This window comes from Gorilla gorilla, chromosome 1 (genome assembly GCF_029281585.2).
Source record: "Gorilla gorilla gorilla isolate KB3781 chromosome 1, NHGRI_mGorGor1-v2.1_pri, whole genome shotgun sequence".
NCBI classification, from domain to species: domain Eukaryota; kingdom Metazoa; phylum Chordata; class Mammalia; order Primates; family Hominidae; genus Gorilla; species Gorilla gorilla.
This window is the reverse complement of record NC_073224.2, coordinates 160,941,709-160,966,850: the sequence shown is the minus strand read 5'-3', so window position 1 is coordinate 160,966,850 and position 25,142 is coordinate 160,941,709. Positions and strand designations below refer to the sequence as shown.

The 25,142-nt window shown below is 35.7% G+C and overlaps 1 protein-coding gene across 1 annotated transcript in view; it reads right to left on the bottom strand.

Annotated features, from left to right (window-relative positions):
* Positions 1-7,409, bottom strand: part of ADGRL4 (adhesion G protein-coupled receptor L4) — a 116,518-nt gene extending 109,109 nt beyond the window's left edge. Inside the window, exons 1-2 of the mRNA XM_031002412.3 lie at positions 7,056-7,409; positions 5,487-5,636 (exon numbers count right to left, since the gene is read on the bottom strand). Of these exons, the coding sequence (XP_030858272.3) occupies positions 5,487-5,636; positions 7,056-7,077 (172 nt within the window). The 5' untranslated portion in view covers positions 7,078-7,409. The remainder of the gene's footprint in view (positions 1-5,486; positions 5,637-7,055) is intronic.
* Between the last annotated feature and the right edge of the window lie 17,733 nt (positions 7,410-25,142).

Here is a 25,142-nt window from a genome sequence, read left to right as displayed (position 1 = left end):
ACTGCACTCTAGCTTGGGTGACAGAGCGAGACTCCGTCTTAAATAAATAAATAAATAAATAGAATACAATTTTTATTTAGTTTTACATTCCTAGCAGCTTCAAAATATATGGCAGAACAGGAAATGTAAGATGGTACAGTCACCGTGTTCACTTTGCATACAAAATGAACACAAGCTCTAGGAAAACCATATTCAATTTTTATTGTCATTGATCCCTTATCACTAATGCATATTATATGATACACATCTATAGTTATATCTATCTATCTATCTATCTATCTATCTATCTATCTATCTATCTATCTATCTATCTACTTACCTACCTATCGACTTTATAAACTGATGGTAGAGCCTGAAGTACAAACAGAAAATGGTATTCTTAATTTGGGAAAAAAATCAACATTGAAATAATGTCAACCCAGAAGGCATTTTTTTGTGCATAAGTAGAAAATACATTGTGCAAAGTCTTCTTCAAGATTGATTTAGTATAAAATTTTGCATAACATTTTTATTCTTAAAATTAGAACCCAGAAGCTGTGTGTTCATTTTTATTATTTCAGTTTCATTCTTCATCCTATTAGTTACTGGATATTACTTTTCTGGTTCTAAATATTCAATGAATCCATCTAGATAATACTGATTAAAAATAAATGAGGCTTCTACTTGAACAAAAATTTTAATTAGGTTTCATTATCGGTTACTTGGGAAAATCCAAAATCATATGTTCATATTAAACCCTACTTTAAGATTTCAAGAAATTTCTTAGTTGTATCTGATTAATTCTTGGTAATTATCCTGTTAGATAAACATGAAACAAGATGATTTGGAAAAATGATTCCTAAAACTTAGTCTGTAAAGCTCACCTTAATAAACCAGGTCAGCGAAGTCTTTGGTTTTAAAACTGCGGAACTAGTCAGCAAAACTCAAATCACACAGGCCCCTTTCCTTCTCTTTTCAAAGTAAATATTAACCTAAAGAAAGTTTTTACAATGGTTTATTGGTTTATTTTCCTCTTTCTATATACTGATGGAATGCGTAATATTGTTGAGTGGATACTTTTGAGGAAGTTCCACCTAATTATTGTGGTAGCTATCTCTACTGTAGAACCTTTCTTGTGAAGAGAGAAAAGAGGTCATATTTCTAGTACAAAGAAAAGAATTTCTGAAATTAGCAAGATATTGTATTTATTTGAATGAAGTTTACAGAAATCATGATCCTGGAAGGTAAACCCAGGGTTAATTTAGACTATAATCTCTTAAAGAGGTTACATTTCCCATTTAATACAGAAACCCCAAGGAAATATAAACCTCTCTTTAAACAAATTTGATACATGACTCTCCAGTAGCACATCTGAGTTTATACTTTTTCAAGTTTGCTGTAGTATTCGTTTAAGAAGTTCCTCTGAGATACGTAAAAATTCCCTAAGATTTTTAGTAACATATCTTGTACATGAAGGAAAACATACATATAATATTCGTGAGATATATACTTGTAATTTTTGAAATAATCCTTAAATATTACCTGAAAATCAGGAGCCGCCTCCTTTTGAGGATTGTAATTTAAAAAACAAGAAAGAGAGAACGAAGGAAAAGAAGCAAGGAAGGGAAGGAGGAAGGAAGACAGAAGGAAGGAAGGAAGGGAGAGAGGGAGGGAGGGAGGGAGGAAGGAAGGAAGGTATGAATGAATTATGAATGCTGGTCCGGGTACTACTCAACTCAATTGACTACTCCTAAATTTCAATACTTAAAAATAAAAGGACAAGAAAAGTTTCAGATGAACTACCAGAGGCTGATAATGTCTGATGAAAACTGAAAACAAATATTTTTAAAATGCTTAAGACAAAAAAGAAAGAAAGAAAGAAAGAAAAACAAAATATTTAGAAGCTACTATGAAAAATAGCTTCTCCAGAGGGACCTGAAGCAGATAGTTTTGATAAACTCTATATTCTGGGTGTGTGCCCTCACATAAGATACATATTTATACAATTTTAAGGCAATTTGTGAACTTCAACTTTGCTTATTTGTATAACACACTATCTCAGTGAATAAATAGACTAACTTTGGTGAGCAGACTATTTAATCCACTAGGATATGATAAAAATAAGCTGACAGACCATCTTTTTAGGTAAGCAAATTATACTGTTGTCATGCTAATTGCTTAGGGGTACCATTTTGTGAAAATGTCTAGTACGAAGGGGATATGATAAATATTGTAATTGCTAAAATAAGTAAATGATTTTGCCTTTTTCTCATTTTTTCAAGGTAGTTATGGTATTTTATCGTAGAGGAAAATGCTTGGTCTCTTCTTCAAAATGCACTGATATCTTTTAATTATTGTTTTTCTGCTTTGTAATGGTTATTTAAAAAAATGTTTGCATTAATAATTGCATTATGAATATATTTTCTAAATAAGCTGGTTTACCTCTAGGATTTGTTTCAGTAACATATTAGGTTTATCTTTGTTACTTTAGGGTTAGAGACATTAGCAATTTCCTTTGGAAGTGGAATTCTTCAGAATTCCACTTAACGTTAATTCCACTTATAATGTTTATAAGATAAATGCATGAAAATTATTCATTTATATTTCAACAAATAATGGAACATATACATCCAAATGAGAAGTAACAACTTGAAAGTCCATGCATTTATTACAGTCTGCTTGCTATTGCTCAAAACATCTCAAAAGTTTTCAAATTGTCTTTACTCCATGCTACTCATGAAAAAATGTCCCCCATATATTAGCTTATAACCATACAACGTTTTGAAAAATCATTTTGGCCATTAATTATTCCCTTTACTCATAGGCTGAAACCTAGAAGTTGAACATGTATGATATTTTTAAAGGAGTTCCAAGAATTTCATGCCAGATATATATCAGAGGGCATATTTGTTGAGAAGGCAATGGGAATTAAGTTAGAATGTTAAGGGCCTAGACTTTATTCTGTTGACAAAGAAGAGCCATTGGCAGGTATTAAGTAGCTGAGTTACATGATAAATTATGTCTATTAGGAAATGACTCTGTTAGGTAGAATAAACATGAGTTAGGAACGGTCAACCAACCAAACAAGTGGTAGAGCTAATACTTGAATCCAAGTCTGTTTGATTCCACAGCCTGTACTCTTAATCAATATGTTTGACTATAAGGCCTCTGTTAATTAATTTTCTGGACTCAGAACAGAGTAGATATTAGCTATTCTAATGTTGATGTGATTATGATAATGATGATCAAAGTGCTTAATAAACATCTGTTGAAATTAAAAAATGATTAAATTAAATAAATTCACTACGATTAAAGCTTATTTTGTAGGACCATGCAAAACAAATTATAAATTACTTGTTCAAAACTTGCTCTTTTAATATGTTTAGTGAGGTTGGGTTATTACTATAACATTTCTTTGGTACCTCTGAGAGAGACAAATTTTATGATAATGGCGATATTGAGGACAGAAAAAAGAAAACAAATTCTATTCCTCAAGAAATAGGCATCCTCTGTAGCTAATCTCCTGTCCAGTCATTTCATCTTGACATAATACCAATCTTAGAGAAAGATAGGAAAGGCGAGGAATCTCTTTAGAGATGAAAATGTCAACAAGAATCTTAAAACTCAAAATATAATCCAGACTATTCAGCAGTTGGGAATACAGTGTTTTAATTCTAAAGAGCATATTAACTATCCTGACTAAAAAAAGGTTAAAAACCTGTCAGTGAATTAATAAAAGGTGAAAAAGATGAAAACCACTGTTTGAACAGTTTTAAGAAGACACTATGAATCTCAGATAATAAATATCAAAACAAGTGTATATGGAGTTTTTTTAAAACAGAAAGGGAATTTAAGTTTAACATGAACCTAAGAAAGAAACAAATTCCCATTACAAATTATGTTCTGTGTGAAAAGAAATTGCAGGCCAAAAGGTCTTAAAGAATTTTTTTTCCAATGGAAAGTATTTTCTGCTTATTAGCTAGTTATTGACTTAGGCAGCAGGGGGAAAACAACTGCATTAGATAATGGAAGATGCGTTTTTAAAAGAAATCATTAGAAACGTGATTATAAGCTGGTTGGCTGCTAAAAGTCCAAAATGTGAAAATTTTTTTATGTTACTTATGCTAAGCATGACAATTGAAAAGTATCTAAATAACAAAAAGGCAATGCTGGTTATGAAGTACTATGGTACAATTTGTAATGATTAGTAGAAAAGCACACTAATTTGTGAGATGCAGTATTTTGAAGGTCACTCAACTTTACACTTGCTATAACGCCATTCAATTAAATACACAATACATTTCTAAGATTATTTATGAAAATAATTTTGTAATTCTTGTAAAATAGTATATTACAAATTCTGGCTGTTTATACAAGCAGAAGCGCCCGATTTAATACACCATTAAGTGAACTGCAGCTTTGCTGTACATTTTTTAAATATTCAACCTAATTATGATGAAGTTTGGTCTTACTAAACACGGCATATTTAATCTTTTTAAAGAGCCTATATAATTCAATCACAAGATACAACTTGTTTTTGTTGTAAGCAAACACATGCAATATTAACAATATACAATATCCTGGCTTAATTAGAAAAAGTTCATGTTATCCTAAATACATTTACATGCATAACACCACACAGCTATAATTTTAACTTGCTATTTAATTATATTTTAAAACTAATTTGTATGACCTAGTACTTTTTTCTCTCTCTCTCTCTCTCTTCTACACAGGACGTTGGTCTATGGATCCAGTTAAAACTAGATTTTACTGAAAATGAATTTAAAAAGATTGAGTGTGTTAGGGGGAGTGGAAGATTGGGGTAGAGATGACAACTACAGACACAAAATTACGTAAATTTGATTATCAGATGGTGTTCTGCTGATCAAATCAATGGGCTAAACTGCACCCTACAAGGATACTTTCTGGCATTCCGTCTCTGGACAGTAGCATAAAGTTCTATGATTATAATCTGCTTTTTCAGAAGATGATGTCTTTTCAAAATTCTCTCTTTCTCTTGTCATTTCCTATGCCCAGGGTATGCATGAGAAAACCATGAATCTCTTAATATCATCTCCAAATATAGGCAGTCAAGTACCTGTATATGTGGTATCATATACCATATAGGTATACAAATACTTATATACTTGGTATCATGTAAAGAGGGTATATGAAGGCGATACATAGCAGTATACATTTCGTGAACTCTTTTGTTCCCAAAACTGTTGACTATGCCCTCTACACCTGGATCTCCAGCATGAGCTAAAAGGAAATCTTTAATATTTGCACCAAAAAATAAGATATGCATGAAGTCTTTTAAAATCAGTAACAAGTATAAATTTTGACATGGGAAGTCAAACTTACTGTTTAGCTACTTAAGTGTTTTTTTAAATAGTATGAAATTAAACAGTATAACAAAACAAGTTAGTTTCTGGAGGACAGAAAAGCAGTCACATCAGAATTTAATCTTACAGTATAATCCAAAAGAAGTAATAAAGCTTGTTTACCTTCACAAATTGTGACACCATTTCCTGAAAATCCCATGTTGCAATAGCAGGCTTCAATTCCATTGCGTATTTCACATTTTGCATTTGGGAGACAAGGTGTCTTGGTGCAATTTTGAGTATAGGAACAATTCAACAAAGTGGAAAAAACCACTAAATAAAATAGAGAAATACACCTTTTCAAAAAGTAAAACAAACATCTCTCCCCATTGTTGAATTAGAGTATAATAAACATTAATTATCCTCTCTTTCTATCTAGATAAATGGATTATAAATTTTTCCCAAGAGAGCACTTAGCTAAGTAACAGCACAAAAGCAAGTAAGTAAAAGTTACTTTTAAGATGAAGGCTTTTTTTTTTCCAATTTCAACCTTTATCAAGTAAATCTCAATGAAACTAAAACGTAATAAACAACTCAGCTTTATAATAAAAACTGTGTTCCCAGATCAGTATAGCATGTTGATTAAGTGTTACCCTTCATTCTGAGGTGAGATACTTTGAAAGGGACCTGCCTGATTGTAAAGCAATTTCCCTCCTCTGGGAGTAATCCTGTGTAGAAATGAAGGTAAATTGAGTATTTGGGTTTTTGCAAATTCAAATCTGTGTTATTTTAAGATGACATCTTATCTAGGAGAACAGATGCACTTGCTGTTTTTTTTTTCTGTGTTCTAATGATTGCTTTCAATTTCAATTGTTTTCAATTTCAATTTCAATTGTTTTCAATTCAATTGTTCATAATAAAATTTATTTCACTGTTTTTATTTTCCATTAGGGGAAATTTAAAAACAAAACAAAAACAAAAAAACAAACTCAAGATTAGAGTCAAAGATTGATCTTCCAGAAATGGAACAGCACACAAATGTGAACAAAAAAAAAAAATGAAACAAAACAAGGAACAAGACTATACATCAGAGTTATTGAAATACATTTGGAAATTATATGTTGTGGACTGATAGGAAAAAATAATGAAAAGTACAGTCGGTTCCTTTTTTATTGTTTTACCAGGCCTACTCAAGAGTCTTGAGGACCAACAGCTATGAAGCATGAGGTCATTGTTCTGAAAACAGTCATCTAACATTAGTTGTCCTTATCAGGTACCAAGAGATTCTTAAGTATTCTGTTCTAAATCCCAGTGGCAAATAACTATGTATACTGACTAAGCCGGAATTAATTCACCCTCGGAGATGTCATTTACTATCTTTCTGCACAGTATGGTCAAAATGAAGCTCAAATCTGGCCCGGCAATCCCCTTAAAATGCCAGGAAACCTCTCATGGGTGTTAATGGTCTGAATTTCCCAAATTTCTTCGGGGCAGAACAGAAGAAAGGTGAAAGGGGATGCTGGACACTTCCTCAAGAGGAATAAAAAGGTAACATTCCCTGGACCTTGGAATATTCAACTTTAGAGTTGAAAGGTCAAGGAGAAAAACATCCTGAGAAGTACTAAATCAATTCTCCTGGGAGATTTTGCCAAATACACTTGCCATGTGAGCTCCACCTCTTAAAAAATCCAGTCCCCTACAAGGGATTGGTCCCTCCGACGACCTCGGCGACCAGGGGCGCTGAGCACTCACCTAGGAGCGGGAGGCGTTTCATTGGCGGTGGCCGCGGTGGTGGCGGTGGCGGAGAGCGCGGCGGGGTGAGTGCGGCTGTGGACCCGGGACCGGGCGCCGCTGGGCGGGCGCGGCAGGGTCCCGGATCCGTCCTCCGTGACGCGCCGGCTTCCTCCGGACACTTTCCGGCCTCTTTTGTGTGAGTGTGTGAGTCAAGCCCTGAGTCCGCTGGCCACGTCCGGCCTCCATCCCCTTTCCCCACTCCTCCTGGGCTCCATTCCCTGCCTAGTGACCACTGACCCTGAGCAATGTTACAGCCCCACTGAGGAATCAGTTTATCCCCAGGCGCAGCTCCCAGAGTGACACCCTAAAAGTGAGTACTTAAAAAGCAAAGGTCTCTGAGATCCACGGAGAGCCCCTCCAGAGGGAGCATCCAAAACTCAGTAAGTTTCAGGGGTTCTCTCTGACACCTAAATTTCAAGACATAGCCTTTTTTTTAATATACTCGCCAATAAATTTTCCTAAAGAACAATGGGTCAAGAAGTAGTCAGGAGACCTGAATCCATGCAAAGGGGCATGCCAGTGCTCAGGCCCCACCTTGCTGGGACTCAGGGTTGCATCGTGTAAAATAAGGATATAGTCTATTGTGTCTAGGTTAGATTGTGTTTTCCATTATCAACTCAATTTCAGGTAAAATTCACCTGTAGCCCTTCCTTACATCTGCAGAAAAATTGGTGCATCATATCCTTTGCATGTTAATATACAAGTCGATTACGTAGAAAGAGATCGTTCACATTGGAACATGGAAACAATTCTAGCTTAAAAAATTAAGAATAACTGGCAGACAAAACTAATGTATCATGACAGAAAATAGATCAATGGTTGCCCAGGGTTGGGATGCAGAAGAGGGACTGACTGCAGAAAGGCACAAGGAGAAATTGAGGTGATGATAATATTCTATATTTTGATTGAGGTGATGGTTGCATGAGTGCATGCATTTGTCATAACTTATCCAACTGTATTCTTAAAACTGGTGCATTTTATTGTATATAAGTTAGATGAATTGTGTTATATGTAAGTTTAAATAAAGTTGATTTAAAGAAAGGAAATGACTAATATTTTTGCCATCAACACAAGCCATTTTACCTTTCAATAGTCAGATCACCTTTGTCACATACCATTTCTATTCTGTTTAAAAAGTGACTAGTGCAAATTTACTTTATATAAAGAGCAGCCTCAGAAAGATGAACAGCCACAGCCCCCGGACTCCAGGGGGATTATGAACTACTGGGAAAACAACTAAAACTAGTCACAATCACACACCACAAAGTGACTTATGTATTAACAGCAGTCACAAGTGCTTATGTATTGACACGTTTATCTGGCTCTCCATAGCATTTTCCCAGACTCCTTCTAGGTGAATGTGGGCAAAAGTTCCTGAGAGTGGCACCATAATAGGTGAGACAAATGAGGAACAAAGGTGTTGCGTGACTTGCTCAGAGTCCACAGCAGCTCTTAGACAGCTGGTCTAAGTGACTGGCCTTGATTGGAACCCGGATTACAAGCTCACAGTCCATGTTCTCTATATTGGACTTTTTTTGAGACGCTTTTTTTTTTTTTTTTTTTTTTTGAGACGGAGTCTCGCTCTGTCACCCAGCCTGGAGTGCAGTGGCGCGATCTCTGCTCACTGCAAGCTCCGCCTCCCGGGTTCACGCCATTCTCCTGCCTCAGCCTCCCGAGTAGCTGGGACTACAGGCGCCCGCCACCGCGCCCGGCTAATTTTTTTTTGTATTTTTAGTAGAGACGGGGTTTCACCATGTTAGCCAGGATGGTCTCGATCTCCTGACCTCGTGATCCGCCCGCCTCGGCCTCCCAAAGTGCTGGGATTACAGGCGTGAGCCACCGCGCCCGGCCGAGACGCTTTTTTTGAGTGGCTTTTTTTGAGACGGAATCTCACTCTGTTGCCAGGCTGGAGTGCAGTGGCACAATCTCTGTTCACTGCAACCTCCGCCTCCCAGGTTCAAGCGATTCTCCTGCGTCAGCCTCCCGAGTAGCTGGGACTACAGGCACATGTACCACAGCCAGCTAATTTTTGTATTTTTAGTAGAAACGGGGTTTCACCATGTTGTCCAGGATGGTCTCGATCTCTTGACCTCATGATCCGCCCACCTTGGTCCCCCAAAGTGGTGGGCTTACAGGCTTGAGCCACCGCTCCTGGACACAAATGGGCATTTTTGACAAATTTCATTATGCACTATTCTAGAAACTCTTAATTTATCCAATCAATCAGCACATTTTCAAATTCCATATCTATCACACTCAGGCACTGAATGAAGTGTCATGGAGCAAAACAAAACAAAACAAAACAAAAAGCCAAAAAACAAAACTCTGTTCCTGACCTTGGAGTTCTAGGAGATTAAGAACCATTAACAGACATCGCACTCAGGAGGCTGTTGCAAGAATGAGGAGTCATCAGATATTGTTATTCGGGGAGTTTGAAAAAGTGATTTAAAAGTCCTAAATGCCATAAAAAAGAAGTTCTAGACTTTGTTGATAACTTTTTTCTAAAGATTTTTGTTTTTGTTTTTGTTTTAAACTGAAAAGCAATTCAGTGAATCACTGGCAAGAACCCAAATGATGGATTTTAAGGGCATACCAAAGGCAAGGAAGCAAAAATAAACTATGAAGAGTTTAGGAAATAGATTATGAATGCCTGAACAAGGGTAGGCATATTTGTGATGGAGAGATAGGGACAGATTGCAGAAAGCATTAGATAAAGACAAATTGATGTCTGCTTGACTTAGTAAAATTGAGATATAAGGCTGAAACAAAGAGAATGTGGAGGTTTTCCAGTTGTATGAATGGGAGAAGGTGGGAACCATTCACAAAGATACAAAAGATAGGATGAGGAGTAATTCTGAAAGAAAAAATGAATAAGCCCAGTTTGGTAATACAAAATTGGAAGTATGTCAATGATCTGAATTTATTTATGTGAAACCAGTTTCTCCAGTTATAAGAAGTTGAGCTTCAATGTACATACATAGAAACAAACTTTAGAAGGCATAAATATAGAAACACATTATTTTCTGAGATGAGCTATAAACTGAAACACAGCACTTATTTTTAAAATAATTTACTCCTTATATCTGCCACACTTGCTTCATCTTTAATTTTATCCTAAATATAATAAAATACAGCCCAATCTTTAAAAATATCACTTTTTCCTAGACATTGCTTTAAAATTAGCAAAAGTGAATTAACACTTAAATCTAAAAAAAAAGTTTTCCATTTTTTTCTTTTACATGTGTGTTTTTATTAAAAGGCAAAAGTGTATTCATTGTTCTCATCAAGAAAATGATAGTGTGTAGGGGAGCATAAGGTGTTTAATGATGCTTACAGGTTTTTTTTTTTTTTTTTTTTTTTTTTTTTGAGACGCTCTGTCGCCCAGGCTGGAGGGCAGTGGTGCAACCTCGGCTCACCGCAAGCTCCACCCCCTGGGTTCTTGCCATTCTCCTGCCTAAGCCTCCCAAGTAGCTGGGACTGCAGGCGTCCGCCACCATGATTTTTTTTTTTTTTTTTTTTGTATGTTTAGTAGAGACGGGGTTTCACCGTGTTAGCTAGGATGGTCTCAATCTCCTGACCTCGTGATCCACCCACCTTGGCCTCCCAAAGTGCTGGGATTACAGGCGTCTGCCACCGTGCCCTGCCGACACTTATAGTTTTAATATTGCTCTTTGTAAAAATAAAATCATTTAAAAATGTATTGCTTGAAGAAGTCCGTATTTGTAAAGGAAAATACAGATGATCAATGTATAATTTTGGATTAATTGTCTTGTATTACTTACAAAAAAACATTTAGAAGTTTTCGTCGGGCACGGTGGCTCACGCCTGTAATCCCAGAGCTTTGGGAGGCTGAGGCGGGTGGATCTTGTACAAGGTCAGGAGATGGAGGCCATCCTGGCTAACACAGTGAAACCCCATCTCTACTAAAAAAAAAAAATACAAAAAAATTAGCCGGGCGTGGTGGCGGGTGCCTGTAGTCCCAGCTACTGGGGAGGCTGAGGCAGGAGAATGGCATGAACCCGGGAGGCAGAGCTTGCAGTGAGCCGAGATGGCGCCACTGCACTCCAGCCTGGGCGACAGAGAGAGACTCCCTCTCAAAACAAAAAAAAAAAAAAAAAGAAGTTTCAATCCAAAAAATGTTTTAATTACCAGAAAGAAAACCATATTAAAAAAAAAGTATTCTCAAAGGAATATTGGACTATCAGTCTAAACTTTTATTAACAATTTTCCCTTGGTTACCACTGCGGCATGTTTAACTTTGAAAGATATACAGCAATCACTTAGAGCTTGATTTTGGTCTATAACATAACGCATGGAAATTAAGTCACTTTAAGCTACCTACCTGATTGTAGCTTTGATGAAATACACCAGTGTGAACACTCCTCTTGCAATGGTAGATCTTATCAGATCCATGATTAGTTCTATCTTAGGTCTGTCTGTAAATGCCAAATTAAACAGGATTTCCTTGAAAAGTTCTTGGACAGGTTGAAGTTGGCAATGGAAAGTATTCACTCTGAAGACCTGTGTTTAATTCTAGCTTTTGAGTAGAGTCTTTAACCCTGTTGGGGATCAGTTCCGTTAAATGAAAATAACCGTATTTGCCCTGCTAGATGATAGTGAGCTGCTAAGGTCATTACTGTACATGTAAGAATAATCAGACATCCATACCTCTGGACACTAAACACATTTAAATATAGGAAATTAGTGTATAGTTGACAATAAAGCCCTTCTCCAAAAGTGTATTTATTCTGCTCATGGTGACTGATAGTAGGAACCTAATGCCGTTTCTGGATCCTCTTTCTGAGGCCTCTGTAACATTGTCTAGTTCCTCACCTAGACATCAATAATGTGATTAGATTCCAAGTGTTTGTCACGCTGTAAATATATATCTTAATATTAGTCATTACTTATGGATCATTTGACTTTTTCAACTTATTGAACTTTTGCCACCAATTTGTTATTTTAGGTAATGCCGCATTACTACGTATTTTCTTTATTCCCATAGTACCCTCAATAGGATGACAATTTACCACAGTTTCTCGCCTAAAAATATTGATTTTCTCAATACTCACGTTTAGTCAAAATCAACATTAACAATGTACCGTTGGCAAAAGTGCTATAGAAAGGTTAAAAAAAAGGAAAGTTGAGTTATGTATGAAGTAGGAAAGAGTAATTTGATTAAAACATACACAATGTTGAAATTAAGAAAACTTTTAGTAAGGTGGAACAGTAGCCCCAGTGTAGAGGAATGCCTGTGAATGGAGAAGGACTGAGGTTTCCAAAGTGGACTTGTCTGTTAATGCTTCTTAATCTCCTAGAACTCCAAGGTCAGGAACAGAGTTTTGTTTTTTGGCTTTTTGTTTTGTTTTGTTTTGTTTTGCTCCATGACACTTCATTCAGTGCCTGAGTGTGATAGATATGGAATTTGAAAATGTGCTGATTGATTGGATAAATTAAGAGTTTCTAGAATAGTGCATAATGAAATTTGTCAAAAATGCCCATTTGTGTCCAGGAGCGGTGGCTCAAGCCTGTAAGCCCACCACTTTGGGGGACCAAGGTGGGCGGATCATGAGGTCAAGAGATCGAGACCATCCTGGACAACATGGTGAAACCCTGTCTCTACTAAAAATACAAAAATTAGCTGGCTATGGTACATGTGCCTGGAGTCCCAGCTACTCGGGAGGCTGACGCAGGAGAATCGCTTGAACCTGGGAGGCGGAGGTTGCAGTGAACAGAGATTGTGCCACTGCACTCCAGCCTGGCAACAGAGTGAGATTCCGTCTCAAAAAAAAATGCACATTTGTATTTTTGGACACTATCTGGAAATTGTCTGCCTCAGAGGTCTTTTAGAGTTTCAGATGTATTTTATATCAATGGGATATAGCAAGGTCCATATTTTGCATTTAATTTTTTAGAAAGCCAGCAAAACATAGTTATTTTTGAAAGTATTCATAGTTACAAGACAGTAGGAGAAATGAGTCGTTTCCTTTTTTTTTTTTTGGTCTAGTGTTAAACTTAGGTTTTAACCAATTGTAGAGAGATGCTAGTGTGTAAACCTGGCTAGCTGGAAACTTGTGTCTTTCTAATCTATGCTAAATATGTGTAATGTCGGTCAACAGTTGGTATCAAAAACAAATTATAATGTTTTAATACACATTTTCACTTATGCATTTAATCAGTTCATCATCTAATTATGAAACTCAAGTTAGTATCCAAAAACATTTTAAAAGTTGGATTTCTAAGACTATGAACAGGAACACTTGACTAGGTTTTCTGCTACTAATTTTTTCAGTGGAACGGGGTGCAAAAAGCATCTGGTAATTTTCAGTGTTGACTGGAAGGGAGGAGCCCCAAGTTCCTTCCCAGCCTGGTCATTCAATTGTTTTGTGACCTTCAGAAAAATCACTAAATCTTTCCATTATTCTGCTTAACACATTTACAAATGTCCCTGCTTTGTATGTTTTTTTCTCTCCTAGAGTTTCTCTTCATAAAGATTAATAAACTAGTACCCACACCTAGGAACAAATTTTCTTCTGAGGCAGGTATTGATGTGAAGAGGAAAAATAAAAATCACCTGCATTTATGCTAATCGTTTCCATTTTAACTGACTTGTAAATTATTTCATTAAGTTATTTTTCTTTGTTTGGACATTTCTATGTTATAAAAATATCAAGCTGACCTCATTTTCTAAAAGGCAGCACTCCTAAAACAGAAACCAGGTGCAAATCACCTCTTAATACTGTTCTTTTTAGCTATACTTTCAACACTTTGTAACACTGGTTTATTCATAGATGATTGCTCTCCTTCATTGAGTTGTCCAAAATAATATCTTGAGAGGTTACAGAATCCCTCAGGATGTACAAGTAATTTAAATTATTTCTTTAGGTTTGTAATACATTGTACTTTACATTACGTTTCATCTGCCTTTGTGTTCTTCAATCACTCATTTACTATATCTTTTTACAATTCTCCATGATTGCTCAATTTTTATAAGGATAATTAAATATTGTAATTATGTACTGAGAGCATATTTCAGTTGCTTGTTATTCACTATCATCTATTGTTATTAACATGCATATTGAAGATACAAGTCCCTGGTTCGGGACTCCATGGAACATCATTATTAACTTCCTGTTGCTTTGAGAATTATCTTTTTATTCTTACGCTTTATTTTCCACTTTGTCACAAATCTTTAATCTCAGACAAGATTTAATTTTTTCATTGTAAACTGTTTTATTAATAGCCTTCTATGTGAAAGAATTGGCTTAAAAATAGAAAGCTGTTTGGAAATCTAAATAAAGTACCTTAACTGATAATCACTTACAATTTATCACATTTAAAAAAATGTTCTTTTAAAGATAAGCATAAGGCTCTGAGTTTCCCTTCATATATCTATCTATAGACATAAATTAACATAAATAGTACTATCTCCCACCAATTGCAAACATAATTTTGCTTACACTGAAATAATTATCTTAATTTAAAGGTACATTTCCAAAAGCCATGCTGATGTAAGGCTTTTTTTTATTATACTTTAAATTTTGGGGTACATGTGCATAACGTTTAGGTTAGTTACATATGTATACATGTGCCATGTTGGTGTGCTGCACCCATTAACTCGTCATTTAACATTAATTATATCTCCTAATGCTATCCCTCCCCCCTCCCCCCACCCCACAACAGGCCCCAGTGTGTGATGTTCCCCTTCCTGTGTCCTTATGTTCTCATTGTTCAATTCCCACCTATGAGTGAGAACATGTGGTGTTTGTTTTTTTTGTCCTTGGGACACTTTGCTGAGAATGATGGGTTCCAGCTTCATACATGTCCCTACAAAGGACATGAACTCATCATTTTTTGTGGCTGCATAGTATTCCATGGTGTATATGTGCCACATTTTCTTAATCCAGTCTATCATTGTTGGACATTTGGCTTGGTTCCAAGTCTTTGCTATTGTGAATACTGCTGCAATAAACATACATGTGCATGTGTCTTTATAGCAGCATGATTTATAATCCTTTGGGTATATACCCAGTAATGGGATGGCTGGGTCAAATGGTATTTCTAGTTCTAGATCCCTGAGGAGTCGCCACACTGACTTCCACAATGGTTGAACTAGTTTACAGTCCCACCAACAGTGTAAAAGTGTTCCTATTTCTCCACACCCTCTCCAGCACCTATTGTTTCCTGACTTTTTAATGATGGCCATTCTAACTGGTGTGAGATGGCATCTCATTGTGGTTTTGATTTGCATTTCTCTGATGGCCGGTGATGATGAGCATTTTTTCATGTGTCTTTTGGCCTGCATAAATGTCTTCTTTTGAGGAGTGTCTGCTCATATCCTTCACCCACTTTTTGATGGGGTTGTTTGTTTTTTTCTTGTAAATTTGTTTGAGTTCATTGTGGAATCTGGATATTAGCCCTTTGTCAGATGAGTAGATTGCAAAAATTTTCTCCCATTCTGTAGGTTGCCTGCTCTGATGGTAGTTTCTTTTGCTGTGCAGAAGCTCTTTAGTTTAATTAGATCCCATTTGTCAATTTTGGCTTTTGTTGCCATTGCTTTTGGTGTTTTAGACATGAAGTCCTTGCCCATGCCTATGTCCTGAATGGTATTGCCTAGGTTTTCTTGTAGGGTGTTTATGGTTTTAGGTCTAACATTTAAGTCTTTAATCCATCTTGAATTAATTTTTGTATAAGGTGTAAGGAAGGGATCCAGTTTCAGCTTTCTACATATGGCTAGCCAGTTTTCCCAGCACCATTTATTAAATAGGGTATCATTTCCCCATTTCTTGTTTTTGTCAGGTTTGTCAAAGATCAGATAGTTGTAGATATGCGGCATTATTTCTGAGGGCTCCGTTCTGTTCCATTGGTCTATATCTCTGTTTTGGTACCAGTACCATGCTGTTTTGGTTACTGTAGCCTTGTAGTATAGTTTGAAGTCAGGTAGCTTGATGCCTCCAGCTTTGTTCTTTTGGCTTAGGATTGACTTGGCAATGCGGGCTCTTTTTTGGTTCCATATGAAGTTTAAAGTAGTTTTTTCCAATTCCGTGAAGAAAGTCATTGGTAGCTTGATGGGGATGGCATTGAATCTATAAATTACCTTGGGTAGTATGGCCATTTTCACAATATTGATTCTTCCTACCCATGAGCATGGAATGTTCTTCCATTTGTTTGTATCCTCTTTTATTTCCTTGAGCAGTGGTTTGTAGTTCTCCTTGAAGAGGTCCTTCACATCCCTTGTAAGTTGGATTCCTAGGTATTTTATTCTCTTTGAAGCAATTGTGAATGGGAGTTCACTCATGATTTGGCTCTCTGTTTGTCTGTTACTGGTGTATAAGAATGCTTGTGATTTTTGCAGATTGATTTTGTATCCTGAGACTTGGCTGAAGTTACCTATAGGGAGATTTTGGGCTGAGACGATGGGGTTTTCTAGATATACAATCATGTCATCTGCAAACAGGGACAATTTGACTTCCTCTTTTCCTAATTGAATACCCTTTATTTCCTTGTCCTGCCTAACTGCCCTGGCCAGAACTTCCAACACTCTATTGAATAGGAGTAGTGAGAGAGGGCATCCCTGTCTTGTGCCAGGTTTCAAAGGGAATGCTTCCAGTTTTTGCCCATTCAGTATGATATTCGCTGTGGGTTTGCCATAGATAGCTCTTATTATTTTGAGATATGCCCCATCAATACCTAATTTATTGAGAGTTTTTAGCATGAAGGGCTGTTGAATTTTGCCAAAGAGTAAAGGCATTATTGACACATAACTTGTGAATTAACATTTTAAAATAAGGGCCTGTTACATATAATTTACCTAATTTATTGTACTTATGTATGTCTTAAAAATAATTCACAAGCCAATTGCACTAGTTTCTCTTCCAAAATTATTCAATAGTTATTGATTTTCCAAATTTTAATTATACCGAATAATCCCACTTCCTATGCTGGTAGCATAGTACATAATACAATATCATTTATAAATCTGTTAATAAGCTTAGACTTCTTTGTCCTATGAAATAATATAGACACATTTGCTTTATTTATTGACTTACAGCAGAGTTACAGAAAGCTAGAATGCTGAACAGATTTGGTGATTTCAAGAATATTTCTATAATGAACTTCTAAAGATTGAGCAAACATTTAAAATTATATCTTTTATAAATGAATCTTGTTTGTGACATGTGAATAAAATTCTTTAAGGTACAAAGAATATCGAGATGGAAAAAAAGTAACATTGTTTTATTTTTATGCCAAATGTGATCACTGAGCTCAGGCCAATGCAAGAACAAAGAGTTTTTCATTAGTAGATATTCAGGTATTTATAAGTAATTTTCTTAAAAATTCATATAAAATGGAAAGAATTCTGAATCACAATTGTAATTATCTGAGAAACTGTTTGGCCATTGAAGACAGAAGTTGCTGTTGAATTATTATCAAGGTAATTGACCTTTATTCTTGAAGTTGAGATTATATTTTAGAATGCGTTTTTCTTTTTGACTAAATAAATTAGAAGATAAAAATAAGATTCTAATGGAGGCAGTTAACATTTTCATCAACCTAGGCACTTCTTTTAAAAAAAAAGAGCTATATATAAAAGAATTTCTGAAGTCATTTTTATTTGATTTCTCTTAAATTGTTTTTTACTATTAGTCAGATATTTACTGATTATTCATTGTTTTATTTTAAATAATTTCAATATTGCATCATTAGCAACATATCTTTCAAATATTGTCCTCACTGCCCACATATTTTGGAGAGTATAAAATGTTTTACTCATACCTGAAAAGAGCATTTTTGAAAACTTTATAATAATGCATATCACTAAAATTGTGATTCCTCTGTTGACTTTCTTTCGTTGAAGGCTGAAATTAATTTTATGCATTGTTTTTACTTTGGGTGCTAAGATTGATAAGGTTGCTGTGTACAATATTTAAGTAGTGATGTGTCTTGTTTACAATTTTTGGTGTTCCATTACCACTGCATTTGTGAGGAACCATATGATTATGGTCTTAAAGGTTGTCCTGTAAATATACTAATTTTGTTCCATTTCCCCGCTGTCCTTGTCAATAGAATGCCTAAATCTCAGCCTGTCCTTGTTTTGTTTTGTTTGTTTTCTGAAGGACTCATAAGACTGTCAACAGGATGGATTAATTTTGTACCTCTCTCATCATAAAAGTTTGATCCTAATGAAGAGTTACAGTTGAATTTACTCTCACTGTGCAAAACTTTATTGAGAGATAATGTGGCAAAAAATGAGTCTATTCTTATCAGAATCTTTAAGTTGCAACTTTATAGTTTGTATTGAATGTTGCATAGCACTGAGGAAATGTGTGTATGGTAAAATAACTTTCTCAGATATAACTTTTAGTGTATATTAACCAACTCTTAACCTGATAATCTGTTACTAGAGTATGCAAGTATGATTATCAAATAAAAGCAATAGTCTGTATAAAATGCCTAACAATTAACTAAGGCTTGAAGAATAATAGAACTTAAAATCTTTCTGATTTTCTCTGCTTCATCTCAAAAACTGTATTCCAATTCATATTTATCATGCTACAGTCACATTAGCTCACTGGCTCCCAATGGCTTTATATGCCCAAGGCAATGTCAAACTTTTTATGTTCTGAAGCCAAAGGTATTGCTTCATCTACCTGGTCCACTATGTATATCAGAAGAGGAAACTCAGCAGTGTCCATTTCTGGCCTTGCTGCTATTTCATGTGCCTCCACACCAGTTACAAAGGCCTATTTATGTCTCTGGTCCTCAGTGAGAAATTTTTTTTACAATGGATTTTTTTTTCTTTTATGATTCAGGAAAACTGTTCTAATTAGGTGACTGGAATCACACTGAAAGAACTATAGTAATTTAAAAAGAATGGCATGGAACAAGCTGCCATTGTGATGAGTGATTCTAAGTCAAAGGCTCTTAGCATTACTCTCGGAAAGCTCACTCTGTGTTTTCCTTGGTAGAATCTTAGAAAGGGATGCTCTTTCCTAAGAAAACACACACTGACAAGTTAGCAAATCTACAGAAAGGTGACTATTTTTGTTTAACTTAAGGGACAAATAATTCAAATATTAATGAATTCCCCAATGTTGTTTCAGATGTAGCAGCAAATATTTTATATTTATCCATTAAGACTCCAGCCAACATTATTGAGTGTCTGCTGTGTGGCATATTCTGTGTGACACTCTGGAAATTCAAAGCTATAGAGCGACAAAGAGAATCACTCCCAAATGGTTCTAGAAATGAACTGGGTTGCCTGGATAGTCAGCTAGCTGGAACTTGGAGATCCTCTGCTTTGTTCTTCAGGAGAGGTTGTGCCCAGCCTGACTTTCCATGGGTCCCAAGGTGCCCAGGTACATTCCCAGACAACTATTGTCAACAGCTGGCATCAAAATTGAGACTTCCTGGCACCCAAATTGATAAATTCCTTCCTCAGAAGTGATGGGATTGAGTTCTTACTCAACTCACCAAAAGGGAAGCAGGACCTTCCCTTCTAGGAAGCACATCTGTACTTCATGAACAGTACAGAGGCATGCGCAAGTAACAGCCCTTTCCAGCAGATAACGGGAAGACTGGAGGGCCTGTGCCTTTTTCTTCTATTGTTGACTCTTGGCTTGTAAATTTACCCAGACAGGTACTTGTAGTACATGCTATCTGTGTAGGATTGGATTTCTGTGAAAGGGACTGTGCCCTTTGCTCCTGCTCCTTTGTTGTAGGACAAGCTTACGAAAATGACTTTTTCAGGGAATAGCAGGCACATAGGAGACTAGAAGTCATAAGTTCTAGCTGCCTAGGAGTAGCGACAATAAGGCCCTTGGGAGGTTGTAATTCTTCCTGTGAGGTAGAAGAAGAAGCTGCTTTCTGTTAGGAGAAGAAGAATCCTTAATCCAAGCTATCTTGGTAGAGTATTTAGAATGAGTCCTCAGTAACTTTTAGACAGTCCTGTTATAACACCATAAAGGTTGACATAACATGTCCCTAGCTTCAATATTATTAAAGTTAAGCAAGGATAAACCAAAAATTATAAGGCGAAGAAATCATTGTTAATCGTGGCAGAAAGAACATAGTCTGTTATGAGGGTTTGGCAGAAACTGTTTGTTGCTTCCCTAGCAAATATTATTTTCATCTTTCTTGGTAGTCATACCTTGTACTTGAAGCTGTGAATGTGGTCTACTACTAAAACAAAACTGCATTTTGCAGTCTATCTTGCAACTGGGATTGCTGAGACTAAGTTCTAGCCATTGAGGTATGAGCACAAGCTCTGGATTTCACTTTTAGAAGCCTCCTTAAAATAGGCTATATATTTTTTTTTTTCTATTTCTTTCTTTCTGTTACTTTATCACAGTGGTAAAAATTGGAATTCTGTTTTCTTGAACTAGGAGAGAGAACCACAGCCTCATGATGTTGGGGGTGATAAACTAGCTGTCCCTAAGAACTACAGAGCCAAGGCAGCCTCCGAGAATTGGTAGAATTGGCCACCCCCAGTCTTCTTTAATGCAAGAAAAATTTACCTACTATCTTGTTTAAGTCACTGTCATTTCGTAACTGTCATTTGGGGACTTAGAATAACTAAACCTAATTCCAACTGATAATGTTTTCAGAACCATCAGTATTTTGGAGTTGAGAGAGCTAGAGATGAGGACACAGTTGGTATAACAGGACCAAGTCATGGCTACCAGAACAGTTTACAAGTGTCTTCATTCTCTGAGAAGCCAGTTACCTTTGTACCAACATAATGCTGACTGGCCTCGACCTAATTTCTTCTTGGCTTCTTGTAAATAAGCGACTTCCAGCAAGGGAAATCAGAGGTCCAGGCAGGAAGTAAGAACATTAGGAAAAAACAGGGCAATCACATGACCTAGAACGACAGTTTAGGGAACTGAATAGACACAAACACATAAACACACACACACACACACACGTATATGTATTTTTGGGTGCATATTATATGAGTGCGTGCAAATATGTATGTACAACAGTGTGGGAAACTGCACTGTATATGTGTACGCATGCAATTCTAGACAGATAAAAGTAAATTTATATACATTTACATAAGTAAATGCCATATCCCTCTTTATCCAAACTCTTTGCCCATATGAAGCTTATAATAAGTCCTTTAAGCTGTGAAATAAATTAAAGAGGTTGTTCCTTATTAAAATATAAATGCTACATGAAAGTACCTCAGATTGGCAAGCTCAAGACAGTGATTTAACTGTTCATGACTCTATCCTCTGAGTGCTTTGCTTTGTCTATTAAAAATGACAAACCTTCAAGACCTCAAAGAAATCCATAAAGATTTTGCTCAAAAGGTTACTGAAACCTTTCTACAGAGTCAACATGGTGGCTTTTATAGATTATGAAGGTCATTAAAAAATAAGATCATATTTATCAGAGTAACATGGAAAAGCTTCCCAGCATGCTATAAGTAATAATGGGAGTCTTATTAATTTATAACTATCACACAGTGTTTCTCTAACACAATCCTGAGCTTTGAGTGAAGCAAATGTGGCTTATTGATAGTCTTTTGGTTTCTAAGTAGTTGGCATCTTGAGTGAAATAATTATACCAAATAGCTTTACTAGTAAAAGTGTCAGTTCTGGTTTTCTCTTCAAATGCAATTATTAGATAATATTAGCTTAGAGATATTGGTGGAATTTCATACAAGTGGAAAAGAATAACATTTTGATTTTTAAAGTCAACTTTTGATAGACTTTATTAATGAAGCACACTAAATCTTTTGCTACGGATCAAAATTTATTTTGTATAACAAGAAAATTTTTTTACAATTTATATTATCTTAGAAAAGTGTTGATATTGATAAGATGCACTGAAAATCTTATTTGGGGAAAATATTAAGAAAAATTTGAAGTACATTTTTGAGTTGTAAATAAAATAGAGATTTAATGTTATGGCCTACGAAGGAATAAAATAAAAGTTAATCTAAAAGTCTTTGTACATTACGAACATGCATTAGTAACGAGCGACACCTTTTGTTCTGTGATTTGTGATTGTTCATGGAATTAAGTCTTCCCTCTCCCTGTCCCCCTGACTTTATTTCCTGGTTTTGACCTTCACTGTGGTCTGCCTTAGTGTTACTACCATATATAATTAGAGTGCTCTGCAAAGACAGTAGGTTCTCTCAGTGGACAACCTCTGTCTCATTTGGCTGGAGATATGCGAGATATGCAATTTTTAGCCATATTATTTGCTTACTCATTGCTGCCCACAATGAAAATCAATCCCGTGGCTATTGTTACAGCTACACTGCCTACGAATGCCTTGGCACTGGAGAAGGCCTTCTAGTGAAAATTCTCTGCAGTTGTTAACTAATTAGTAAATCAAGCAAGCAAGTGAAAACAAACAAACAAACAAACTGATTTAGAGAACAATTTCTCAATGTTTGTCCATAGCCTTAAAAGGATTCTTACTTTTGACTCAGTAGTTTCCATTTTTAAAATACATTCTAAAACATGCACACACACACACACACACACACACACACACACCAAATCCAGATTTTGGTAAAGTTGTATGTATCAAGGTATTTATAGCCACTTCAATTATAGCATTCAAATATTGCAAACAGTTATTTTAATATAGAGGGTCTCCTTCTGTCCCCTCAGCTGGAGTGCAATGGTGCAAACTTGGCTCACTGCAGCCTCAGCCTCCTGGAGTGATCCTCCTACCTTAGCCTTCTGAGTAGCTAGGAATACAGGTTTGTGCCACCATGCATGGCTGATTTTTGTGTGTGTGTGTTTTTTTTTTTTTTAGACATGGGGCCTCACTATGTTGCCCAGGCTGATCTAGAATTCCGAGCTCAAGCAATCCTCCCACCTTGGCCTCTGAAAGTGCTGGGATTACAAGTGTGAGCCACAGCACACAGCCCGGAAACAATTTTTAAAAGGAAAGGAAATGAAAAGGAAATAGTTAAGAAAATTATACCATGGAGAGTCAATGTTATATGTTCATAAAAAATTGGTGATAGTAATGTTAGGGCAAAATGGGAATATTGGTTTTTTTGACCAATTTCAAAATGCCGTATCAATGTTGTTCTTTTCTTTTAAAAAACAATTTTGAATTCATACAATAAAACAAAATAAATGCATGATACATTTTAAACACAACAAATTATAAATGTATAATAAGACATGCAGTGGAATTATAAATTTATATTTTGCATTGAAATATAAACATAATGAAGTATTTTCAGGGAACAAAATAAAGTGAAAAATATATTTAATTAGGAAACATTTAAAGGAAAATGATACTTGATCTTTTTTCCGAAAAACATCACTATCTTCAAAAAAGTGTCTATATTGTCAACGTTAACTCATGAGTGTATTTTTGTGCAGATTATTACCTGTTGATGAAGAAGACCTTTCTGATTCTATATTAGTCAACAGAATGGTGCAGAGACAGGCTATGAAATAACTCCAAATACTTTCCTCTAAATAATTACCTTCAAAGAATTTACAAATCTCAGTTGATAACCTTGTGGAGATACTTTAAATAAGATTTTAGGATTTTTTTCCTGATTTTGCAAACTTCTCATTGATAGCAAACTACATATTTTGTTTCATTACAAAGTGTATTTTCCTGGTTTGTCCTTTCATTTTATCATGAATAGATAAAAGTTTGGTGCAGACTTACCTTTATCAGTTTCAATTCTGATTTTTTCATAGTCTACTACTTTGAAATGTTTTTGAAATAGAATAAAAATTGTTCTTGAAAAAGAAGGTTTGCAATATCACAATACACTGCCTATTTAGACTCATTAGCATAGAACTGGCTAGATGAGTAATTGATTTGTCTTTTCACATTAATTATATAACAGAGTCAATGATTTTATCTGAATAAAATACTGATGCAGACTTCAGATTTTTAAAATGCCAACATGATGACTTAATGTTAATAAAATAGTACCAGAGTATTGATTCCTAAAAATAGCCCTGAGTACTGGAAAAACTGACCACAGTAAGTATTATAAACATGATTTTAAATGGTTCTTATAAATACTGTTCAATGACATGGAAGATTATTAGGGTATAATTTTAAGTAAAGAACAGAAAGATACAAATTACATATACAATGCTATTTATAATAATAAATACTATATAGTAAATATTTGTTATGCACAAGTTTGGTGATATTATATATATATGCTTTTGTCCATGGTTCCTGGCTCATTAACTCCCATGGCCCTTTTTATAATGCTGGGGAGCTTTAGGCCTCAGGAACGGTTCTCAGTAAACAGTCTTTTTCTCTCTGACCTTCTCCTGCCCTCCTTTCACCTGCTCCTTTTTCTCTTCAAGGCAGAAATCTTCTCTTGCCCTTCTGTCTTAGAGTTGGCTGTAAAGAAATTCTCTGACCTACCTTGTAGGTCATAAGATCCCCACTTCAGAAAGGTTCCTACCCCACATTCAAGGAAGGATGCTGCATGGAGAAGCCAAGAATCTAATCAGACAGGCTTTTCTGTGTTTCTCCATTCAGTCCATTAGTATTAGGTCATAATAGTTTTGTTCAATCATGTATCAGGACAATTATCCATGCTTCAGTCATGAAGTCTCCACAGAGGCCCAAGAGGACAGGGATAGGGGAGCTTCCGGATACCTGAACATGTGGAGTTTCCTAGAAGGTAGCAGGCTCTGCTATCTCCAGGTAGATAGCATCCAAATTGAATTGGAGAACACCCAGCTAGTGTCTAACAATATAATCGACTGCTTTCTTGCTCTGTGGCAATAAAACACACAGACACACACACACACACAGAAGTCTTCTGTTTTGATTGTTGTTGTGGTGTGAGAGTAGAGGGGAAAAAAGTGTGAGATTTTTTGCCCTACAGAACCAGCCAGTTTAAAGCATTTGGTGGATGAAAATGTATGTTCATTTTGAGATAACTCCGTGAAATAAGTACGCCTCACCATTTTTCAAATGAAGATCTGAATATAGAAATAAGCACCTGTGGACAGATGAATGGATAAAGAAAATGTGGTATATACATATATGATGAAATATATTATTCACCCATAAATAAGAAGA